This window comes from Hemicordylus capensis, chromosome 13 (assembly GCF_027244095.1).
Source record: "Hemicordylus capensis ecotype Gifberg chromosome 13, rHemCap1.1.pri, whole genome shotgun sequence".
Lineage (NCBI taxonomy): Eukaryota > Metazoa > Chordata > Lepidosauria > Squamata > Cordylidae > Hemicordylus > Hemicordylus capensis.
Window position 1 is genome coordinate 5,509,376 of NC_069669.1, and position 23,101 is coordinate 5,532,476.

The 23,101-nt window shown below is 52.2% G+C and overlaps 1 protein-coding gene across 2 annotated transcripts; it reads left to right on the forward strand.

Moving 5' to 3' along the window:
• The first annotated feature begins 1,018 nt into the window (after positions 1–1,018).
• On the forward strand, positions 1,019–22,896 carry LOC128336723 (uncharacterized). 2 transcript variants are annotated; one of them, XM_053276814.1, is made up of 7 exons: positions 1,019–2,040; positions 9,465–9,512; positions 10,747–10,899; positions 13,444–13,555; positions 15,147–15,314; positions 20,356–20,883; positions 22,163–22,896. In XM_053276814.1, exons 1-7 carry the CDS (start codon positions 1,587–1,589, stop codon positions 22,572–22,574), a joined length of 1,875 nt encoding a protein of 624 aa, XP_053132789.1. In that variant the 5' UTR covers positions 1,019–1,586; the 3' UTR covers positions 22,575–22,896. The 2 variants fall into 2 exon arrangements, with proteins under 2 accessions (XP_053132789.1, XP_053132788.1); XM_053276813.1 differs by having other exon boundaries at positions 1,027–2,040; positions 22,160–22,896.
• Positions 22,897–23,101: the final 205 nt, after the last annotated feature.

The window sequence follows — 23,101 nt, forward strand, 5'->3', positions numbered from 1 at the left end:
ACCAGGGGCTTAAGGTTGACTCAGCCTTCCATCCTTCCGAGGTTGGTAAAATGAGTACCCAGAATGTTGGGGGGCAATATGCTAAATCATTGTAAACCGCTTAGAGAGCTTCCAGCTATAGAGCGGTATATAAATGTAAGTGCTATTGCTATTGCTAATTAGCTAAAAAGCATCAAGGGGAATAACACAAACTTCTTTAAATACACCAGAAGCAGGAAACATGCCAGATGGAGCTAGTCAGGCCTACCTCAACATTCCAAAGGGCCGAAGAAGGCTGGGGTGTTAGAGAGCTCTGGAGGAAGAAGGCAGCCAGCCCAGGGAGGAGAGCTGGCCACTAGGACACTTGGGTGGTGCAGTCTATAAATGGAATGAATGAATGAATGAATGAATGAATGAATGAATGAAGTAAATATCTCTACACAGCAGCTGGCTAGTGAAGACAGCTCATCTTCTGGGAGCTTGGCAGTTAAGTGGTTAACTGCCCAGCAATGGTGTGGAGAACCAGACTGAAGACTTCATGCAGCTGAGAAGGCAAAGGTCCAGGAGATCTGTGGCAGAACTCTCCCTTGGGTCCCAATGTCTGTGCCAAGCCTCAAAAGCCCCCAGAGACTAATGGTTAAAAAAAGGCTTGTCTCTCCAAGGTGCCTGAGTGTGTGTGTGTATGTTATAGGGGTGGGGGAAAGCTATTCAAACTATGACTTGGGTGGAGATTAGGACTAAGCCCAGCCTAATCAGGCAATCTTCAATCCCTTTACATTTTCTAAAGCTATGAAAACTCATCTTTTTATTATTCGGTTACTAAACAATACTGTTGTTGTGGCATCAGCCGTATCCACTCCCTCTGTGTAAAGCGCACGATACACAAAGGCGACAAGGGAGGAAATTCCTCCTCATCTGCGAGGCGCTCAGACCGGTGGCAGCCAAGCAGGGCGTGCTCCGGGTGTCCCACTGGGCATTGCACGCTTTTGGGAAGCTAGGGCAGAGCCAGACGGTCTACGCTGGGCAGGCCTGCTACTGAGAGACACTTGGGGAAACGATGAAGGAGGAAAGGACAGGATTACTACGCCTGCTTGAAAGACAGTGACTGAGAACAGCAGTTTCGGGCTTCCTCACACAGAGGAGGGGCTGGGATCGGGGCCAGCGGCGCTTTGCGGCGGGAGGGTTCCTTCCTGAGCGTGCCCAACTGGTCTCCCAGGATGCCCAGCGGGGCGTGCTAGAGAGAGCCGGGGTTGCAGCAGGCGCTCTGGGCCACACAGCGCCGCAGGAGAGAGAGCGTCAAAGGCACTGGTGCTGCCCGCCCGGCCCAAGGCTCGCCACGCTCTCTTTCCCAGGCTGGCAGCGGGTGGGCGAGTAAGCCTTATCCCACTCGCCAAGTGGCGCAGTCTTTCCTCCGGGCTGGCGGAGAGGGAGGCCAAGCCAAGCTCCCGGCCCGCGGACCATCTTCTCCGGGCTCCTCCCGCCCCAGTTCTCCTTGGCAACAACAAGCAGCAGCAGCAGCAGCATCACGCCGAGGGGTGGGCGGGCGAGCCGGCTTCCCGCTCCTCCTCCTCCGCCGCCGCCGCCCCCACTCCCGGCAGAGGCGGCAGATGGGCAGTGGGGCGCCGGCTGTGCTGGAGGCGCCGCGCCATGGGAGGCCGCCACCGCTGCGGGCCAGGATGAAGGAGGCTCCCGGGGACGGCGCGGAGGGGCGGCTGGCGTCGGGGGGCCTGGGGGGCCGCCGGGCGCGGGCGCTGCTGGCGGTGGGGCTGAACCTGCTGGCGCTGCTCTTCTCGGCCACGGCCTTCGGCACCACGCACTGGTGCGAGGGGACGCAGCGGGTGCCCAAGCCCACCTGCGGGCCCCACAAGCGCACCAACTGCCTCGACTACGGCTACGAGCCCGCCGCCAACGAGACTGCGGCCGCGGGCAACAGCTCCTCCTCGGCCGCCGCCTCTTCCAACGTGGTGCACTACAGCTGGGAGACGGGCGACGACCGCTTCCTCTTCAGGTACTTCCACGCCGGCATCTGGTACTCCTGCGAGGAGAACATCAACACGCCCGGTGAGTCCGGCCGCCCGCCGGCCAACCAGCCCTCCGTCCCGGCCCCACACCCGACGGCTCCCTCGGTCTGCACGGCTCAAGCTGGAGAAGCGGGGTTGGTGGAGTCCGTGACCAGGCGCGCAGACCCCCCCCCCAGAGGCTTGGAGCGGAGGGGGCTGGCTCTCTCCTCCGCCCCGGCTGAAGCACGGCCGGCCGGAGGGGAGAGAGTGTCCTTTTCAGGGCTGGCGGGGCGGGCTGGGGCCGTGAAACTGCTTTGGCTTGGCGCAGCAAGGATGCCGTGGACCACCCTGGGATCAAAAGCGAAGATTGCCCCCCACCCCACCCCACCCCGCCGGCCGCCTCCTCCAGAGAGGCGCAAGGGGAAAGCTGCCACTCAGCCAGGGGGGAGGACTCATCCATCAGGGCCCAGGTACATTTCTACCCCCACTCCGTTCTCGAACGCTCCTGCTTGCTTGACCAAGTCCGACTCGGAGCCGATCCTGGCCGTTGGGCAGGGGGCAGAAGACTGCAAGGGCATCGCCCGGTAAGTGGGCCAGATCCCCAGGGAGCTACGTTCCTCTTGCGCTGCCTGGAGGATCGTGCCTTGGGTCCCGCACACCGTGGTTTGGCTAGTGCTACTACTCCTGGGTCAGGCCAGTCAGGGAGGCGTCCCATCCTGGGCTCCCTTCTGAAAGGCTAGCGGCAGGAGGGGGAGGCTTCACTATGCCCCCCCCCATAACTAATCAGGCACTTTTAAAAGTGGCGGTTCTCTTTTATGTAGCAGGGGGAGAGCAACTGGCCCTATCCAGCCCCAGCACAGCATCCCTCCAGTGGCTGCTGGTGGTATTTGCCTTGTGTTTCTTTTTTTTTTTAGATTGTGAGCCCTTTGGGGAACAGACCACCTTCTTTGTGGATGTTTCTGTGTAAACTGTGTTGAGACCTTTGGTTGAAGAGCAGTATGTAAATATTCATGGTAGTTGTCGTCAGGCCCTCTCCCTCCAGCGGACCACTGCTGTGGGCTCCCTGTGCCCAGCAGTTTACATCCATGGTCTCCCTTGCTTGGGCTCCTGTGGCAGGGAGGGGGCAGGGGCAGGGACCGGAGCTGCTAGGGACACCTGTTGCTCTTCTCTGCCAGCCAAATGCCTTGGCCGGCCGGCCCCCTCCTTAGGCAAGCCTCCAACTCTGGAGAGCCACCCCAGAGCAGGAATCTGCTTGCTTCTTCGGGGGGGGGGGGGGCTCTCCAGCCCTGGGGTCTGTCTCCCTCCAGCCTCTGTCCTCTCCTTGTATGCCAAGCCATGGGGCTGTTCCCCCCCTTCCCCACCCCATAACTCAGCCCTGGCTCTTGGTAAAGCGGTCACTTTGTGGGAGATCAGGTTTTTCTTCTTAAATGTCCCTTGGGGCTAGAAACCCTTTTCAGAGCCGCCTGGTGGGTCTGCCCTAGTCCTCACTTCAAATCACAAAGCCAAGATCATCAGGCATAGCAATTTCCCCATCTGGGTGGTTATGAAGCATCCCGATGTAATCAGGAGGTGACTCATGATCTGTCTAAGCCAGTATTGCCTACTCTGACTGGCAGCGGCAACTGAACTTCTCGGGCAAAGAATGGTTGTTCCCAGCCCTACTACGGGAGATGCCAGGGAGTGACTGGACTGGGGACCTTTTACATGGCAGATCGGTGCTCTCCCAGACCCAGGCAAGAGCCTGCCCGTGATGACTTCTGGCACAGAAATGTCCCCAGCTGCTCCAATGTCTCTGCCCTTGAGAGGCATTTTCACCATGTAGAACATTGCTGGGTATTGCTTGTCACTCCTGTCTCATCAAGAGTGGCATCTCTTAGCAGCTCTCTTCTGAGGAGTTGCAGTTTCCAGGGCGTTCTGCTTGTTCGATTGTGCTTCTTAAGAAGGGTTCTCTTCATTCAGAATCACACTGGTTTTGCTCAGTGTCTTTGCTGTCAAGCTTCCTCAGTGCAAGTGTGAGGATCCAAGGCTTGAGCTAGGAACGTCTGAGAAAGGGAGCCAAGGGTCACTGCCCTGGCATGGTCCCTGCTAACTGGGCAAAGAGGCACCTTTTAAAAAGGGGAGATGCTTCTGTTTAGCAGGGGGAGAGCAACTGGCCCTGTCCATCCCCAGCACGGCATTCCTCCAGTGGCTGCTGGTGTCTGTCTTTTGTTTCTTCCTGAAGATTGTGAGCCCTTTGGGGGATAGGGAGCCTCTTTATTTATATCTGTGTAAACCGCCTTGGGAACGTTTGTTGAAAAGCGGTATATAAATATTCACCATGTTTGTGTGACAGGGAAACCCCTCTCTGGCTCTGTAACGCTGTACTCTGTAGGCTTGAGACCAGGCATGGGTCTCTCTTCATAGGGACATAGGAAGCTGCTTTCTACTGAGTAAGACCCTTCATCCATCTTGCTCAGACTGGCAGCAGCTTCTCCAAGGTTGCAGGCAGGAATCTCTCTCAGCCATATCTTGGTCTTCCCAGAGCGGCTCCATCCCCTACTGAGGGGAATATCTTGCAGTGCTCACACTTCTAGTCTCCCATTCATATGCAACCAGGGTGGACCCTGCTTAGCTAAGGGGACCAGTCATGCTGGCTACCGCAAGACCAGCTTCCTTCCTCTGCCACAGGCAAGACAGGCTGACAATCAGTCATGCCAGCCATTAGCTTCTGCGTCCTCTTGTGCGTCTTTCTCTTGCAGACGTGTCTGCATTGGGAGGTAAAGAAGCAGGCACTACAAGCAAGGCTGGTAAGCAAGCTATTCCTCCACACCCCACATACACACAAACCCTGTGCAGTTTTTCCTCTGTCTCCTTTTTCATGGCAACTGTGCTCCTCCCGGAGCCTCTGCCCCCCCGCCCCCCACTCCGGCAGGAGCGAGGCCAGGGAGCGTGAGAAGAGGCCAGCAGAGTCAACTGTGGGCTGCTTGTCGGTGCCCGTGGACTCTCTCCAAGTTCAAATGTAGGTGGAACTGGAAAAGGACATGCAGCAGCCCGGAACCCGTGCCAAGTCTGAAATTAAATCTAAAAAGCTTAGAAGATCAGTTATACAATATGTTCGAAAATAGCAGGAATAAATCCTAAGCGGCGAAGGGGAAGCAAAGGCGTGGTGCTGTGTCTGGGTGCATTTTTACGCCGGGGCAGATTTGCAGCTTCAGAGGGACTTCACTTTGTTGTGCGTCTATCTCGCCTTTCTGCCTTGAACAAGGTACATAGGAAGCTGCCATATACTGAGTCAGACCATTGGTCCATCTAGCTTAGTATTGACTTCACAGACTGGCAGCGGCTTCTCCAAGGTTGCGGGCAGGAAAATCTCTCAGCCCTATAGGAACATAGGAAGCTGCCATATACTGAGTCAGACCATTGGTCCAGCTAGCTCAGTATTGTCTATACAGACTGGCAGCGGCTTCTCCAAGGTTGCAGGCAGGAGTCTCTCCCAGCCCTAGAAGCCAGGGAGGGGACTTGGAACCTCTTGCATGCAGGTGTTCTTCCCAGAGCAGCCCCATTCCCTGAGGGGAAGAGCGTACATTACTCACACATTGTGGTCTCCCTTTCAAATGCAAACCAGGGTGGACCCTGCTTAGCAAAGGGGACGATTCCTGCTTGCTACCTCAAGACGAGCTCTCCTCCCTGCTCCAGGTACTCCAGGCCACATGTAGTATTTAAATTTGTAATATTTTTTAAAAAATAGGCATGTTATAACAGATGTAAAAAGCAGTGTTGGTCTCTCAGGGCACTGGTGGTCTTTTTAGGGGCTGGGGGCAATTGTTTCTTGGTCTTTCCTGCCTTCCTCTCGGGGGGCTCAGTCAGGCACTTTACAGGAAGATGCAAAGGAGATGAAGACTTGCTGGTTGTAAGTTTACAGGTTTTGGTTAAAGTTTTGAATGTTTGAATAACAGGACATTTTAATCCTGTTTACAGATATATGACAAATATGATGAATATTTATATACTGCTTTTCAACAAAAGTTCCTAAAGTGGTTTACACAGAAATAAATAAATGAAATGGCTCCCTGTCCCCCAAAAAGGGCTCACGATCTTTAAAAAAGGAACATGAGAGAGACCCCAGCAACAACCACTGGAGTGATGCTGTGCGGGGGATGGATAGGGCCAGTTGCTCTCCCCCTGCTCAGTAAAGTGAATCAGCACTTTTAAAAGCTGCCTTTTCACTCAGTAAGCAGAGGGGAAATGAGATGTTAGTGTTTGGGGTTAGTTAGTTGTTTATTTACGATCTTAGATCAAACATACAATAGTGTTTGGGTTTTTTTGACGGCTTGTATAGTCTGTTTTACTATTTTGTTGTTGCTTTGTTTTGCTGGTCATTGACTGAAATAAAGATGGATTGATTGGCTTGCTAGATGCTAGCTAAGGAGGTTCAGGGAGTAGGACTCTGGGGGTGGCATTGCAATCTGCGGTAGGAGGCCACCCACAAGCAGGGCCTGGTGGTCCCCAGACGTGGGTTTTGTAGAGGAGCTTTTTCCAGGGGCCCCAACAGGACATAGGTAATTTTAATTTTGGAGCCTGGGCATGCTGTGGCTTCAGCAGTAGTAGGTGGGATAGTGCCCATCCAGCTGGGGGTCCTTGATCTGAAACTCAAGCAGAAATCTGGGGTAAAAGGTGCTTTTGTCATAGCCGTGCCATGCTTCCATTCCCAATTGGTCAAGGACATCAGCGAGGCAAGGCAGGACAGCATCTCTTTTGTGGCTCAAAAGGGTCTCTCCTGATGACTCCCTGTTGTAGATGTTTAGCTGTGTTTCTCTGTTGTTGCTTGCCATGTTATGATTGCAGGACGGCAGGTGGCTGTCAATTCAACAGGCAGCCAAGGGAAGCCGCCCTGTCCGGCTACAGAAGGCAAGCTCACGTGTGCTGCTTGGCCAAAGGCAAGGCCGTCCTTTGCTCTGGCCACTTTGCCGCTGGGAATTGGCTCCTTGGCTTGCATGGATGTGCCATGGAATTCGGAGCGGCTCTTTTGATGTGGAGCAGCAAAGCGAAGCCCCACTGAATCGGGATGGTGCGTGCCTCTGCATTCAGTCTGATGCTGCTGTGCCTTTTGAGCCTGCCTCTGACCAATGGATAAGATCATGGTAGCAAAATGCCAGGATTAGGGACTCTTTATTTATTCCTGTCCTTTCATGTAGACATGCGATTCTGCCTCTTGGGATTTTTTTAGTGAGGGGGACGGAGCGGGGGAGATGAATGCTGGTCCATCTTGCTCCCTTTTCTACTATTATTATCTCTCTATGAATAGCATAAACTCTTAATAACAGCATGAATAACTTTGTTATATAACTCTGCAATATGGAATTATTCATGCTTACATAATTTTGCATTGTGTGCTGTGTTGTTGGTGGTTAAGAGGCTGGATTGCTGGGAAACGTCAGCCTTTATGGGAGCAGTCAGAGTCCTGGAAGATTGGCAGGCAGTCCAGATGTGCAGCAGAGCGGTCTAGAAGTAGGGCGTGGCCTCATTTGCCCGCAGCCAGTTGGCGACGGCAGCACGGCCTGGGGGCTCAGTGGATAGATCTGTGTGGCTTCCCCATCCTCAGTGCAGGCCCCGCGTGGGACTACAACTCCCAAAGGCTGTTGTGCGGGGTGGTGGGAGTCATAGTCCAGCAGCACCTGGGGACCCAAGGTTGGGAACTTCTGGCCTGAAGGCAAGCGATGTTTCTGTGAAGTCCGTGGAAACATATGAAACGGCCTTCTGCTGAGCCAGACCGTTTGCCCATCAAGAGTACAGGCCAGCAGCCACTTCTGAACGTGGTGTGCCAAATCTTCAGCAGGTCTAGAGGAGTGGGGCTCACTCACTAGCTCACATCAGCCCAGGCTCTGACCCCCACATCACTGGCCATGGCTCCAGCCACTGGACTTGCCTCTGGGTTCGAATCCCCACACTGATCACCACCTTCCTGGAGGCATTCAGCGCTGCCCCACACCAGCATTAAGCACTGTCAGCTGGTCGGTCTCTTTAAACTTTTGTGCTTTTGTTTCCTCCATTTCAGGAGCAGACAAAGCACAGAAGTAAGTTTCTGGTGGGGGGAGAGCATGCATGAGGGATACTGGCCACTACAGTGTTGACTGAGAGACCTTAAAATCTAAGTTGAAGACGGATCATCCTGGAGCGGATCTTTCTATGTGGTTGCTAAGAGTCGACTGACTTGACGGCACTCAGTCAATCCAATCAATCAATCACAATCAGGGTGGAGAAAAATCAATTTTAAATCAAATTTAAATTGGATTTTTAAAAAATAAAATGCTTTTTGAGGAAAAACTCTGTCTAGTTTTCTATTTCTAAAGGTATTTGTCATGAAATACGGATTAGTTTTTAACTGTGTAGCATGAGGCTGTATAACTTGGTTATACCTCTGCTAACCTGGTAAAGAGAAACCTTTTAATTTTAATGTGCTGATTCTCTTTCTTTAGCAGGGAGGGAGTAATTGGCTCTATCCACCCCCAGCACAGTACCTCCAGTGACTGTTGCTGGTGTCTATCTTATGTTTCTTTTTAGATTGTGAGCCCTTTGGGGACAGGGTTCCATCTTATTTTTATATTATTTCTCTGTGTAAACTGCCCTGAGCCATTTTTGGAAGGGCGATATAAAAATTGAATTATTATTATTATTAATATATGCAATGTTTAAATTCCATTAATCCCTTCACAATGTCATGCTCTTCCAGAGGTTTCTGTAAGATTATTTAGGGCAATTTTTCTATCGAGAAGAGGACCAAAAATGAAACCTTCATCTGGTTTATTAAATATTAAGATTATACCAGCAAGAATGAGTCTTTATGTAAAAAACTATGATTTAAATCTAGTCTTACTGACTAGTGATTTAACTCTCGTGATTGAAATCGATTTGATTTAAATCAAATCCACCCTGATCACAATGCTCACCGCCTGCCTCCGGCTGGAATCTGTCCCAGGGGAATTGCCTGTTAGCTGAAGGCAGGAGGGATGTTAGACCTGAGACTTTCAGCATGGCAAGCAGGTGCTCAGCTCTTCTGCTGAGCAATTGCCTCTGCACATGTCCCATTGATAGATGTGCCCCATGGTGGAAAACACTGAACTGAAGCCAAGAGGAGGGGAGAGGTGACTGTGGGAGCAGGACCAGCAGCCGGCCTACCACCTCCTGGTGCCTCGTGGTGCCTTCCTTCCTGGAGCAGCCATATCGGAAAGTGCTGATGGGCATTCCAGGGCAGGGGAGAGGTGGCCTGGCCTGGGTACTGGGCAAGTGCTCTGTGCCGAGAAGGCTGGATGGTGCCACTTGCGAATGGGCACTCTATTGCCCCTGGTGGGCCAGGGAAGCTCCCAAGGAATAGGGGGTGAGGGCAAGAAGAGCCCTCAATAGGAGGAACCCAGGATGTTGCAGGCAGGGGTGGAGGAGGAGGAAGAGGAGGCCTGCAGCAAAGCTCCGGGTCTCTCAATAATCTCTTTTTGTCTTGTTCTTTTAAAGGCGAAAAATGCAGAAGCTTTATTGACCTTGCTCCAGCTTCTGAGAGAGGTAAGGCTGCGCACTGTGTCACCTGTTTCCCCATGACGTCAGCCACGTCTGGAGAGGCGGGGGGTGGGGTGGGCGGGCATCCGTCTCTTTCTGGCTCTTGGAACGTGGACCGTCTCCATTCAGAGCAGATCCAGGAGAGAGCAGCACGGTTGCTGTTGCTACTGCCCTGGCAGACTCCTGTGTCCTCCTTGAGAGCAAAACAAGCATACCCCTTTCTACGGCAGTTGCAAAACAGCTGGGGTTTCCGAGAGAGGCAGAATCATGGCTTTGAGTGATTCCTTTACAGGGGGTGGTCTTGGGGTGGCGGGGAGGGTGTGTGTGCCTGTAACCAGCTTAAGGATGCTTAAGGAGGGAACCTGCAGCTCAGCCCCCCAGGGCTGTTGCCTGGCCTGCCTGTGTTGAATGTGGGGACTCTCCCTTCTCCTTTCTCCCTTCTCTGCAGACCTCTAGAAATCTGCTTGAGTCAAGAAGACTGCGGGGACTGCGGGGGTGGGGGGCGGCACCCTGACCTCCCTGTTGTAAGTCCTATAAAACCACCCGGCTTACCCATTACAATCAAACATTACAAACAATCTCAAGGCGGTTTACAAAAGTTTTAAAAACATACAATCAAAATGACAATCAAAATAAGCTAAAAATATAAAACCAATCTAATTTAAAATCTATAAAATACAAACATAAAAACTATACGCAAGTGAAACACATAGAAGCAGCATATTTATTCATAGAAGCAGCATATTCAGGGGTGCATCCAAAGAATGGAAGTCTTAGACTTTCTACGTGACGCACAAATGATATCTTTCTAAGAGGCAAACGTTTGCGTCACATCTCGGTCCCAACGGCTCTTATGTGCAGTTCACTAAAAAAAAACAACCAGAACAAATTACCCTCGGACATCCAGCTCCTCTTTAAACCATGGCAATCAATCTAGATAGATCGTGCATCATCTTACGAGCCTAAAGGGCAGCCAAGACGTCTGCAAGATGGGTGGACGGGGGGCCTGTCTGCTGCCACGTCCTTGAGTGTCAGGTCCATTGTTCTGGGAGCGGCGGCTTTGTTTGAACTGGAATCGGCCCAGCAGCTCAGGCAAGGAGATGGACCCCCCCATACCATCCATAGTCGCCATGGCAACCACTGTCCCTCATTCTTAGCAGCCCCCCTCACTTTCGGGTGCCTTAGTGCTGGGATGGGGAGGCGTGCCAGTGCTGACGGTTGCCTCCTTTCCTGTTTCCAGGAGTGTTGTGGCTGTCCGTGGTGTCAGAAGTGCTCTACATCGTTTTGCTGGTCATCGGATTCAGCCTCATGTGCCTGGAGCTGGTCCACTCCAACAGCGTGATCGATGGGCTCAAGCTCAACGCGTTTGCAGCTGTCTTCACAGTGTTGTCAGGTAACAGCCGTGGGCGGCGGGCGGCCGGGTGCCCTCTAACAGGGATTCCCAGATGTGGTTGACTACAACTCCCAGAATCCCCAGCTGCAATGGCTTTTGCTTGGGGCGCTTGGGAGTTGTAGGCAACAACATCTGGGGATCCCTGTTGGCGGGAACACTGGTGGGTGGGTGGCCTCATTCCTGCCCTCCTTTGGCAAAAGTGTGGCGGGGTGGAGGGAGGGAAGGGTGGGGTAGCATGGCTGTATTTGTAACAGTCCAGGAAATAGCTGAGCCGCTTAGTTCCTTGTGCTGGGAAGAGGCAGAAGCAGCTCTCTAGCTCGGCTTTGGGGCTTGTTTTCTTTCAGGGTCTGGTAGACTGACCCTGAAAGATTCTCTTTTAAAAGATTCTCTTTTTTAATTAACGATGAACCTATTAAGCAACTGTTTCCACAGCATTCCACGTACTAATAGCAGGATGTGAGCTAGCCGCAAATGGAGCAGTCGGTTAATGTTGGAAAATGCTAATGTTGGACCTTTGCTAACTTGGCAAAGAGGCGCCTTTTAACGTGGTGATTCTCTTTATTTAGCAGGGGGAGAGTAACTGGCTCTATCCTTCCCCAGCGCAGTACCTCCAGTGACTGTTGCTGGAGTCTATCTTATGTTTCTTTTCTGATTGTGAGCCCTTTGGGGACAGGGAGCCATCTTATTTATTTATTATTTCTCTGTGTAAACCGCCCGGAGCCATTTTTGGAAGGGTGGTATAGAAATCTAATTAATAACAATAATAATAAATAAATAAAATAAAATAAGGAGGATCTGCGCTCTGTCTCCCTGGTAGCTCTGTTGGATGCACACCCCAATCCGTGCACGTGGTCTGGGCCCCTGTGCTATTATAGTGCCTGGGGCAATTAGGAAGGCCAGAAACAAAAGCAGGGAAGGAGAACCCAAAGGTGCTGAATAAGTTGATAAAAACTTTATCCCTGCTAACTGAGCAAAGAGGCACCTTTTAAAAATGGTGGTTCTCTTTATTGAGTTAGAGCACAGCATCCCTCCAGTGGTTGTTGCTGGTGTACATCTTACGTTTCTTTTTTAGATTGTGACTGAACCCCTTTGGGACAGGGAGCCATTTTATGTATTTATTTCTATCTATGTAAACTGCTTTGGGAACTTTGGTTGAAAAGTGGTATAAGTCGCTATGTCGGCGATGCAAAAAAAAAAAAAAAAAAAAAGCAACGAAAAGCGGTATATAAATAAACAGATTCATGGAGGTCAGGTCTATCACTGTCTTCTAGTCCGGTGGCTGTAGGCCACCTCCAGCCTCAGAGGAAAGATGCCTCTAAATACCAGTTGCAGGGGAGCAGCAGCAGCAGGAGAGAGGGCATGCCCTCCCCTCTTGCCCATAGGCTCCCCAGAGGCATCTGGTGGGCCACTGTGGGAAACAGGATGCTGGACTAGATGGGCCTGATCCAGCAGGACTGTTCTTACGTTCTTAACCATCCAATGGCACACCAGCCTTTCTAGAATCAAAAGGATGGAAAACGGAAACTAAAAATAAGAAAAGTAATTACCAATAATCATAAATCTACTTATTTTCTTCTTCTCTTACTGGGAATTATGTCCTGTACCTGAGGATTGTAGTTTTGCACCTTATGGATTTTATAATTATATAAGTTTTGGTCATGATTATTCATACATGTAATATGCTTTTACAGTTGCCTCTGAAGAGGCAACTGTAAAATACTCGAAACCATCAGGCTTTATAGAATAAAGTTATCAACTGATTCAGTAGCTTTGAGTCCCTTTCCCCGCTGGTTTTCTGGTGCAGTGTCATTCTGCCACCACCCTGCCCCACACCTGTTCCTATTCCACAACTGGGAAGGCCCTTGTGGTCCCTCTGCCCAGTTTCTCTGCACCAGCCAAGCTGAAATCTTTTCTTTGCCTGCTCTGCTTCCCCATCTCTGCCTGTCTTGAAAAAATTCCTCAAGACACACCTGTCGATTCAGGCTTTCACTTACATTTTAAATCATTTTACTCTTATGTGTAGCTTTACTCTCATGGGAGGAGAGCTGGTCTTACAGTAGCAAGCAAGACTTGTTCCCTTTGCTAAGCAGGGTCTGCCCTGGTTTGCATTTGAATGGGAAATTCCATGTGTGAGCACTGCAAGATATTCCCCTTGGGGGATGGGGCCACTCTGGGAAGAGCACCTGCCTGCTTGCATGCCGATGATTCCAGGTTCCCTCTCTGGTGGCATCTCCAAGATAGGGTTGGGAGAGACTCCTGCCTGCAGCCTTGGAGAAGCCTCTGCCAATCTGTATATACAATATTGAGCTAGATGGACTAATGGTCTGACTCTGTAGAAGGCAGCTGCCTATGTGTTTAACTTAAAAAAAAAAAACTTTTATAAACCACTTAGAGAAGTGTACATTAGGTGGTATATTTATAAGAAAAAATAAAGCAATCTCTTGGGGGGTCTTGGATGGCAGAAGATGGGAAGGCTCTTCCCCATCCGGGGCTTTGGACAGCCACCTTTCCAGGTCGTGTGACCGCTGGGTCTGTGTCTTTCAGGGCTCTTGGGCATGGTGGCCCACATGATGTACACGCAAGTGTTCCAGGTGACCGTCAGCCTTGGGCCGGAGGACTGGAGGCCTCACTCCTGGGACTACGGCTGGTCCTTCTGGTGAGTCATTGGGGGGTGTCTGGTCAAAGATGGTTGCTTATGGCAGCTGTCCCAATCCCGTTACAGAGCTGGTTTGTTCAGAAAATGTATATGCCACTCCTTCACAAAAGAGTACCAGAGCGGCTAACAATATTAACTATCAATAAAACAGTACCAATATTTCTTTTTTTAAAAAATCTAAAAAAAACCACTGATCAACAATGCAAAGATAAAATCCCAAACAATCCTTGAGAGAGAGATGTTAATTGCCTTTTAGCAGTTGAATGATATGATATCTTTCTAAATGTCGCTTGGTTTTGTTTAATAGCGAGTAAAGTTCGACAGAAGGTGTGCATTTTACCAGAATAGATATAGAATGAAATGGGAGTGGGTTTTAATCTTTGCAAATGTCATTTTGTCCTCAGTCCTTGAGAGATAAAAACAAAAGCAGTCAGCCCACCAGATCAAAGCTTGTCTAAACAGGACCGTCTTCACGAGACGTCTAAAACCAAGGAGGGAGAGGGTCAACCCAAGAACCGCCTGGGCTTAATCCAGTGCTCAAGCCCTCCACCACACTGGTGCTTAGCTTGTGGGGCTGCATAAAAGAGGCTTAGGAAATCTCTGGCTGGAGAGAGCTCTTTCAGTGAAAAGGTCTTCCCCTATCCCCCTTATTGAGGATTTCCACTGGTTGGCCTTCCTGTTTTGGGCCAGATTTTTCAGGGTAGAAAACCAGAGCCAGTCTGAACAAGAGATCTTGCTGTTCCAGGCAGAAAACATGGAACACCCTGTTGTAGGAAAGGGATTTCATTGAACCGAGTTATACAGAGTAACTAAGTGTGTGAGAAGAACCAAGACCTTTAAAAGTCTCTTGAGACAGACATTTTAAGATCCAAAATACTTGTAAAGGTTTATTGAGAAAATTACTGTTCATACTGTATTTACCTGAATACAAGACTAGGTTTTCCCCAAGTTCCTTGATGTTAGAGATTGAGGGGTTATCTTAAATTCAGAGTCTTCTTCCCTTTGGGTAAATATAGATATAACCTGTATTTTAAGATTGTGAGCCTTTTGGGGACAGGGAGCAGTTTTATTTATTTATTTATGTGTAAACCACTTTGGGAACTTTTGTTGAAAAGTGGTATATGTAAATATCGTTAACTTCTAATTTTTTTTAAAGGGGCTCATCTTAAATACAGCATCATCTTGTATTGGGGTACACGGTAAAGGTCCATGGAGTCGGTGTAGACTCCTGGTGCCCACAGAGCCCTGTGGTTGTCTTTGGTAGAATGCGGGAGGGGTTGACCATTGCCTTCTCCCGTGCAGTATGATGCCTTTCAGCATCTTGCATCTTTCAGTGATGCCTTTCAGCATCTTCCAGTATCGCAGCTGCCCGATATAGTCTGGGAAGCATGCCAGCAGGGATTCGAACCGGCAGCCTCTGGCTTGCTACCCAATTTCCCCACTGCGCCATTAGGTGGCTTCCAGGAAAGGGGTCTCTGCTCAATCTCCAGCCTGACTGTCCAGGAGGGGCGCTGTCTCATTGGCAGTGTTTGGGATAAGGCGTAATGCTGGCTGAACAACCACTCCACTGGGTCCCTCCTCCTTTCCACAGCCTGGCCTGGGGTTCCTTTACCTGCTGCATGGCTGCCTCCGTCACCACCTTGAACTCCTACACCAAGACAGTCATTGAGTTCCGGCACAAGCGGAAAGTCTTTGAGCAGGGCTTCCAGGAAGACCCCGTCTACGCCGACCATGAGCCCATCAAGTACTTCCGGGAAAGGTCAGTGCAATGGTGCTGGGGGGCTCTGTGGGGAGCTGGCGAGCATACATCCTTGGTTTGGAACTGCCGCGCAAGTCTCCCCTGCCCTGTAGCTGGGAGCAAGGTGGCCGGACCCAAGGTGGATGAGTCTGGAATCTGCCTGAACCGAAACTGATCCTCCTGGTGACGAGAGCAATCCAGGAGATTTAAATGGCTTGATTGTAGTGTGAGGATTCTATTTTATTGGAGGGAACCTCCTATAACAGTTTTACTTGTTGGCAGTCCCAGTCAGGGGGCAGCAGAACCCAGTGATGCTCCTGGGCAGAGGTCAACCAAAGGCTCCTGTTCCCGTGCACCAGCAGGAAGGCTGCTGGCTTGCAGTGCCTGAGACCAGGCTAGCTGGTCTAGTTAGCTGACAAAATGAGATATCTGGCTTGTCTCAATGCACGGAGCGTGTGGGGTGGTCAGAAGGCTGCATGGAGGGCTGGTCCCTGAACAGTGTGGGGTTGGCTTGAGGGGTGGGCAGGGGCAGGTGAGCCCGGTCACTCTGGCAACGCCTGCTCTGCACTCTTGATCCCGCTGGTCGAGGGTCAAGCATGGTGGAAGAGACTTGGAAGATAGTATGGGGTGGGGTGGGGGCACTGCATGGGGGATCCCTGCAGACGCCCCGGCCCATTTTTCAGTCAGTGGCTTCCCCACCCACCCCAATTCTTGCTCTGGTGACCAGAGATCACAGCATGTGACCGGAGATCACTTCTGCTGGCTGGAAGTCTGGCAAAAAAATGGCACTTTGGGTTGTCCCTCCATCTTTGAACGCCTAGGAATCTTTTGTCGGCTTCCAGGTGTTCAGAACGTCTCTGGTGAATACATTTAGCAAAGCAAAGATTTTCCTCCTGCGCTGCGACCCAGTGGGACGTTCTGGCCTGGGGGCTCCGAGATCTTTTGCCTTTAGCAGCATTGTTGCTGTGCAGTTCTGCGTCTTTGTCTTGTCCTCTTGCAGGCATGGAGAAGCTCTACTTGCGGACCTAAACGGCTTCTATGCCTTATGGCTGGGGTTCCCCATTGTGGGTCTCCAGATGTTTGTGGATTGCAAACCCCTTCATTCCCAGCCACAATGACTTTTGGCCAGGGGACTCTCAGTTGGGCATCCAGTGCTCTGTTTTCGAATGGCTTCAGCTGACCGTGCAGCATGATCCCCCCCTCCCCACTCCTGATCTAGGGACTGGTGTTACTTATAAGGAAAATGCCTTTATAGGATGAGTTGTTACAGAGATCTTTCACTTGCCCTTCTTTGTGGGAGCCGCTGGTGAACTGCGTCCCACAATTGGCTGTTCCTAGTGGATCTTCCCATGCTGACGGTGGGTGGACTATCACCATCTATGAATGAGGAGGAAGTATAGCCTCGTGGCCACACTTCCTGGTAATAGTGGATCCCGAAGGCTTGTCCCAGTGGTCTCCTTTTCCCAACTGCAACCCGCCCCACTCCCTGCCCTAGGAACAGGTAGGCCAGCCCAGTACTGGAAGGGGCTAGTCTGTGGCTGCTCTCTTGTCACACGACAAGTGGAGCTCTAACTAGCCTGATTCAGACACTACGCTGTCCGAGTGTAGAGATGCCTGTACATTCATACAGGTGTTTGTGTGGTTGTACCTGTGTTCATTTTACAAGTGAACCTGGATCCAGGCCCTTCAAATGCATGGTACAGACAGGAAGTGGACTTCTGTCCCTGTGTTCAACATAATGTGTGTATGGCTGTACCTGTGTACAGATCTCTACCGGTGTATGCTGTGTAGACACATTGTACGAGCACTGAACGTAACGTGTGAATGGGCATACTGTCTCGGATGGATCTGCTTTCCCATGTTGCCTGCCAAGGTTCAAAAGCGTGTGAGAGTGAGTGAGGAGGGTAAACCAACCCTTTGCTTCGTGAGGGACGGAGTGGGGGAAAAGGCTCTCTGCCCACCTCTGTTCGAAAGAGAAGTGAGGCAGGCAGGGCTTTCCCTTTCTCCCTGGCTGGCGGCTGGCGGTGCTCTTGCTGAAGTGTGGCCTTGAGCTTCTGCGTGGTGAGGAGCAGCCTCTGCAAGGTGCGACTTGTATATTCTCTTTTCCAGGCTGGAGGAGGAGAGGGATGAGGCTGGGGACGTGAGGTTAGAGTGCCTCCAGGGGTACTCCTCCAAGAGTAAGTGAACCCCCGTCTCTGACTCTCTCTCTCTCTCTCTTGCATGAGTCTCCGACTCTCTCTCTCTTGCATGACAACCACAGGTGAAGGGGTGGTGGGGCTGTGCCTTCACTTTCGCTCCTAGGCCCCTGGCTGGAGGCTCTTTTAATCTGACTGAGCAAACCTCTTAAGGGGCAGAGCCTACCCCCCCACAGCCTTTTACTGGTGTGCCTGCATGTCGCTCTCTGAGAGAGGGGGGTCTCGGTTGTTCCTTGGACCCATGTTGGACTAAAAGTAAAGCTTCAGCAACCTGTTTGTGCATATGCGTGTGTGTGTGTACTGAGGGTTGTCTTCTGTTGCTCCGAGTGAAAAGCCATTACAAAGGCCTGCTGGCCAAGAGTGTCGTCTGTCTCCTTATGCTGCTGCCGCTCCTGCTGTGTGTGTGTGTGTGTATCTGAATTGTGGTGCAGTGCCTTCTGCTCAGCTTGCCAGTGAGGCAGGGAGCAGCTCTCTAGGTCAGCTCAGGATCAGTAAAGCCAAGGAGTCCTCCTCTGATCTTGCTGATCAGGTTGTGCAAAGCTTAGCTGAATCGGCGCCCTGAGAAACATGGCCCTGCACAGCATCGGCTTCCATCTTGTGCAGTGTGGCTGTCCCGTTGCTGCCGGGCCCTCTGTGGCCCTGTCCTCCTCCTCGCCCTCTTGGTTACCTCGTCATCGTTCTTGTTTCGCTGCCTGCTTTTTGACCCCATTGAGGCAGATGTTGTCCAGGATCTCTCTGCCACAACTTGAGCAGGGCTGGCTGTGCAAACTTCTGCTTACTGGGTTTTGCTGCCCACTGCAAAGCCCTCTTTGGCCAGCTGATGGTGGCCGCAGGGTGCGGGGGAGGAGGGTGCTTGCTGTGTGGTAAGGAAGTCTGGGGAACCACAGATGAGCTGTGGGGCTGAAGATTCTGTGAAGAAGGAGCTGATCCAACCCTTGGAGAAGCTCTGCTGGATTAGGCCCAGGTCCAGCATCCCATTTCCAACACGGGCTTCTGGATGTGAAGATGGCAGCTGTCGTCGTGTCTGCCACCAGCATTTGGTATTCAGAGGGTGGAGGCCTCCATGCATTTGTCTGATCGCCTTTTTGAAAGCCATCTGAGCTGGTGGCCATCACCATTTCTTGTGGCACTGAGTTCCATAAATGAATTTTAATTGGGTTAGGAAGTTCTAGGATGAGGAGTCCTCAGACTGACTTCCTTTCATGATCCAGCAGAGTTCTGTGCATATGTTCAGGGGCTCCCTTGGTCCACCCGAGCAGTATGAGAGATTCAACCAGCATCAGCCCCAAGCATTCCTGTCCCTGCCGCACAGAGGTGTGTCTGGTACTGGCCATAAAGGGAGGCAGAAAGAGCATCAGGTGACTAAGAGGTCAGCTGACTCCCTCAGGGCCAGTGGGGTCCAGTGTGAGTGGTGGGGGGAGAGGCTCTTGTTTTCTGTGGGGCGGATGTTTTTCACTTCCTCAGCTGCTCTGGCAATGAGGATAATTTGCTTAATAAAGCAAAAATTGTGCCGTCTGGTACCCAGAGAGCCCTGTGGTTTTCTTTGGTAGAATTCTGGAGGGAGGTTATTTTAATTTTTTAAAACAATCCCAAGGCAGTTCCCATTGGCCTCCTCCCGCACAGTATGAGAGGATGCCTTTCAGCATCTTCCTAGATCACTGCTGCCCAATATAGGAGTTTCCCATATCCTGGGCGACACACTAGCGGGGATTCACGCCAACAGCCTCCTGCTCTCTAGGCAGGTTACTTCCCTGCTGCGCAGCTATTAAGCTATCTGTTTAATAGTCACCCCCAAATGAGCTGCTTCCAAATGGGAACCATGAACTCTGCCGCCTTTTCTCTTTCCTGAGCTGCTGCTATAAACTTCCGCCTGCACTTAGTTTCTTGTCTTGCTGTCTGCGTCCTGCATCACCATATGCTGCTTGTATCTGATGCTTCTCCAGGCTGCCTGCGGGCAGAACGCAGCCTTGCGAGAAAATGGACATCCCTCCTTTGCCCCTGCAGGGCCTGGCACAACTGCCCCCACATCCTGGTGAGGTAGTGCTGTGTGCTTCCTCTTCGGGGTGGGGACCAGTGTTCCCTGTAACAGGGATTACCAGATGTTGACCATAACTCCCATCAACCCCAATCAAAGGCCATTGCAGCTGGGCATGATGGGAGTTGTAGTCAACATCTGGGAATCCCTGTTACAGGGAACACCAGTGGGGAGCAGGCTGCTCCTCAGAGAGGAAGGAGCCCCCGTTGTGCTGCCCTTCCTGCCTTGTTTCTCACCTAAAAAAAGATGGGCCATAGCAGGGAATTATCTGGGACTGCTTGCAAACCTCAGCTGATGCTTTGTTGATGGTTCTCTGGCTCCACAGGTGAGAGCTTGTTGGGCCTGCTGACCTTGTCCAGAGCAGGCAGGCGGAGCGTCTGTAAATCTATCCTACTTATTTATGTAAACCGCTTTGGAAACGTTTGTTGAAAAGTGGTATATAAATATTTGTTGTCGCCCAGACTTTGCTGGAAGCAGAACCAAAAGGCTGCTGGTTCTCGTTCTCTCTCGAGCAGCCGTGCTGTTTTTGTTCCCTGTGGGAGCCCTGAGCTTCCAGAGCATCTGCCAGAGACTGGCTGAGCTTTGGGCACTCTCCAGGGCGGCTGCTGCGCTTCCTTGGTGGCCCCCAGCAAAAGGGAAGCTGGAAACTCGGATGGCTTCCTCTGCTGTCATCACAGCAAGCTTGGAGAGGAGGGCATGCGGCGTTTGGCTGGAAGCCGTGCATACTGAATTGGCAGGGGCTGGACACCCCCTTGCCCTCCACAGCCAGAGCCCGGCCTGGGCATCAGCGGGTTTCCAGGCCAGGAGGAGACTGATGCTCTCTCTCTTGCAGGGCTGCGCAATACCCAGCTGTGAAGCCTCAGAGCAACGCCAAGGGCCCCGACGGGCACAAGCCCTTCTCCTTGTCTCTGTCGAGCTCCTCCACCAACACAGCCCACTCCTCACTGCTTTCGTCGGGCCCCCCCAGCCAGATCTCCTCCCCTGAAGCCCGGCACCCAACAGCTGCTCCTCGAGGGGCCCCTGGCCACCGGTTGACGGAGGCCCTGAATTCACACATGGCGGCGGCAGCTGGGCCCAGACGCCCGGCTCCTCACCCGAGGTTAAGGCCAGCATTTCACCCAGCTGCCCCCAGACCACACCTGGCACCCGGTTTGGAGAACCCGGCACTCAGAGCCACATTGCCCTCTCGCAGGGCACACAAGCCTCCCACAAGCCAAGAGCTTCCGGCTGCCCCGGTGGGCGACACACTGAGCCGAAGATGCACCCAGCTGGAAGAACCGGGCAGCACCTACCAGCCTGATGGGCATGCCAAGCTTGCAGAAGAGGATTTTGGATGGACTCAGGAGAAGGACTTAAAGAGGTAGGGTGTGTGTGTGTGTCTGTGTGTGTGTGTTCGTCTGTTTGTGTTCAGACGGTCACCACTCAAGTGTCAGTAGCCATAGAGGAGCAGGCTTAATTTGGTCCTGAAACAAGGAATGCTTCTGGGAGCATTCACAAGAGATTCCAGGCACCTCCATGCATGACTGCGAGAGTGAGTTTCCCCACTAGGACCAGGGGCCGTCCCATGAAACTGACTGCCAGGACTCAGAGAAGGAAGTACTTTTTGTAATCAATGGAACTCTCTGCCCCAGGATGTGGTGATGGCCACTAGCTTGGATGGCTTTGAAAGGGGCTCAGACAAATTCATGGAGGACAGGTCTGTCAGTGGCTCCTAGTCTGGTGGCTAAAGGTCACCACCAGCCTCAGGGACACGATGCTTCTCAATAGCAGTTGCAGGGGAGCAACAGCAGGAGAGAGGGCATGCCCTCAGCTCTTGCTTTCTGAGGGATCTGGTGTGGGAAACAGGTTGCTGGACTAGAAAGGCCTTGGTCCTGATCTAGCAGGCCTGTTCTTACGACCCTCATCTGGCACAAGAGGGCCCCAGGACCACCACCAAACACACCCTGAGCTAAGCAGTTGTCTTGACCCTGCCAGGGTCCCCCTAGGACCCAGCCCAACTCTCTTTTGTGACTGGACTAGTCTAATACCATCCAGGAACTCAGTCGTCATCATCTTGTAGGGCAGGCTGCAGGTTCACATGTCGGTAGAGGAGGCAGGCGTGGAGGGAGGCCAGCAGTGACCCGGGTTCAGCCCACCACTGCAACCCCCTAAGCTGCAGGGACAGATGCCGGGAGCAAAGGTTAGCCACGCCCCCTGCATCTGACATCAGACATGGGGGCATAGTTTAGATCAGCCAGCGCTGCATTCGCAGCATGCCCGGGAGTGGCTCTCCCTGCCTTTTTAAAGTGAGGTGCGGCCCCTGAAGGGTGGTGGCCCGGGTTCTTTGAACCTGTTCATGTAATGGTGTCTCTGCTCCTGGCAGGGGGGATGTCCCTTTGCCTCCCTGCGTGCCTGCCCCCGCCTTGTACTACAGAGAGCCACTCTTGCCCTCATCTGGTTGACCTGCTCATCAATCGTGCTAGAGGGGCAAATGGAGAGAGCCCCAGGTTCAAGCTGGTTGCTCTCTTGCTCTAGCCTACCTGGCAGGATTGTTGTGAGAAGAAAGAGGGGCAAGCCCCTGCAGCTCCTCCGAATCTGAATGCAAGGAGTTGTTGTGGTGCCTTGCTGATGGCTTCCCACCCCCTCTCCTTCCTCAGCAGGGGTTTTGTGAGCCGGCAGGAGTTCCTGGCTGTGGAGAGAGAGCTGGAGGAAGTCCGAGAGGAGCTCAAGTGCCTGAAGTGGAAGGTGCGGCACATTGGCGAGACGGTGCAGCCCCTGGCGGAGGAGAGCAAGCGCTACAATGGCTACACCTTGACTGAGCTGAAGGCCATGGTGCAGTTTGAGAAGGACCCCTACAAAGCTGCCCACAAGATCCTCAAGGCCCTCTTCAGCGACGTCTATCTGCTGCAGCAGTCGGTGGGTGAGCAGGCCTGCAATTCCAAGAGCCCCCCCAGGCCCAAGATTGACCCAGAGCTGTACACTGTGTACTGTGACATCCTGCAGAGCATCTTCCCTGGGAGCAGCAGCAGCAGCCAAGCCCTGCCAGAGAGGACCCAGCAGCAGCAGGTGTAGAAAGAGATGCAGGAACAGGTCCTGTCTGTGCAAGCCCACAGGTGTCCATCACCTGGAGCAGCAGGCAGGTGCTCTGGAGGGATCCCACGTTTCTCAGGGAGGAAACTCTCTGGCCCAGGACCAGTGGGCCTCTCCTCCTCCACAGATCCCTTCTGCTGCAGCTGCCAGAAGACAGCAGGAGCATTTCCAGGGGGCGGCACGCGTGGAAGGAGGCCCCTAATGCGCCCGGAGGACTAGGGAGGGCCAGCCCCACACGTCCTGAAAAGACTGGCATACAAAGTGTAGCCTTTTTAAAAAAATAAAAAATACATGTTTTTTGGGGGGTGTAAAGTTTGTTTCTTGGCTTCTGAGCTCTTGGGATTTATTCAGCATTTCAGGGCTTTAACAGGATGATGGCTTGCTTCCTGGGTGGTGTCCTGCTCAGACAGACTCTCTTCTGCCAAGCTGCTGTGTAGAGTGGACCTTGGTGGCAGCTGCTTGTTTTTCTGGAGAGGCTGCAAGGCAGGGTTGTGTGTGTTCTGGGTGAA